The following is a 360-nucleotide window of genomic DNA, read 5'->3' on the forward strand; positions in this document are numbered from 1 at the left end:
CGGGGGGCGGGCGTGGGGGCTGGCGCCCTGCACGGGTGGGGCTGAGGGCACTGCCATGTGTCCCCCCCTCCGCAGAGCTCGTCTGTAACCGCACCTTCGACAAGTTCTCCTGCTGGCCCGACACGCTGCCCAACAGCACCGCCAGCGTCCCCTGCCCCTGGTTCCTGCCCTGGTACCAGAAAGGTAACGGCCGGGCGGGCATGCACGTGTGTACATGCGTGTGCACGTGTATATGTGTGTGTATGTGCATGTGTGCGTGCATGCGTGTGCACATGTGTGTGCATGCGTGTCTCCGTGCGTGTGAGCACGCGTGCGGCTGCAGCCCCAGGCGCTCAGGCCCGGGCACCGGGTGCACAGTGC

At 67.2% G+C, this 360-nt stretch overlaps 1 protein-coding gene across 1 annotated transcript in view; it reads left to right on the forward strand.

Moving 5' to 3' along the window:
- Positions 1-360, forward strand: part of GCGR (glucagon receptor) — a 7,945-nt gene that overhangs the window by 3,181 nt on the left and 4,404 nt on the right. The window contains exon 2 of the mRNA XM_035900035.1: positions 76-183. Coding sequence (XP_035755928.1) covers positions 76-183 — 108 coding nt within the window. The remainder of the gene's footprint in view (positions 1-75; positions 184-360) is intronic.

This window comes from Egretta garzetta, unplaced genomic scaffold, assembly GCF_000687185.1.
Source record: "Egretta garzetta isolate BGI_Z169 unplaced genomic scaffold, ASM68718v1 scaffold381, whole genome shotgun sequence".
Classification (NCBI taxonomy): Eukaryota; Metazoa; Chordata; class Aves; order Pelecaniformes; family Ardeidae; genus Egretta; species Egretta garzetta.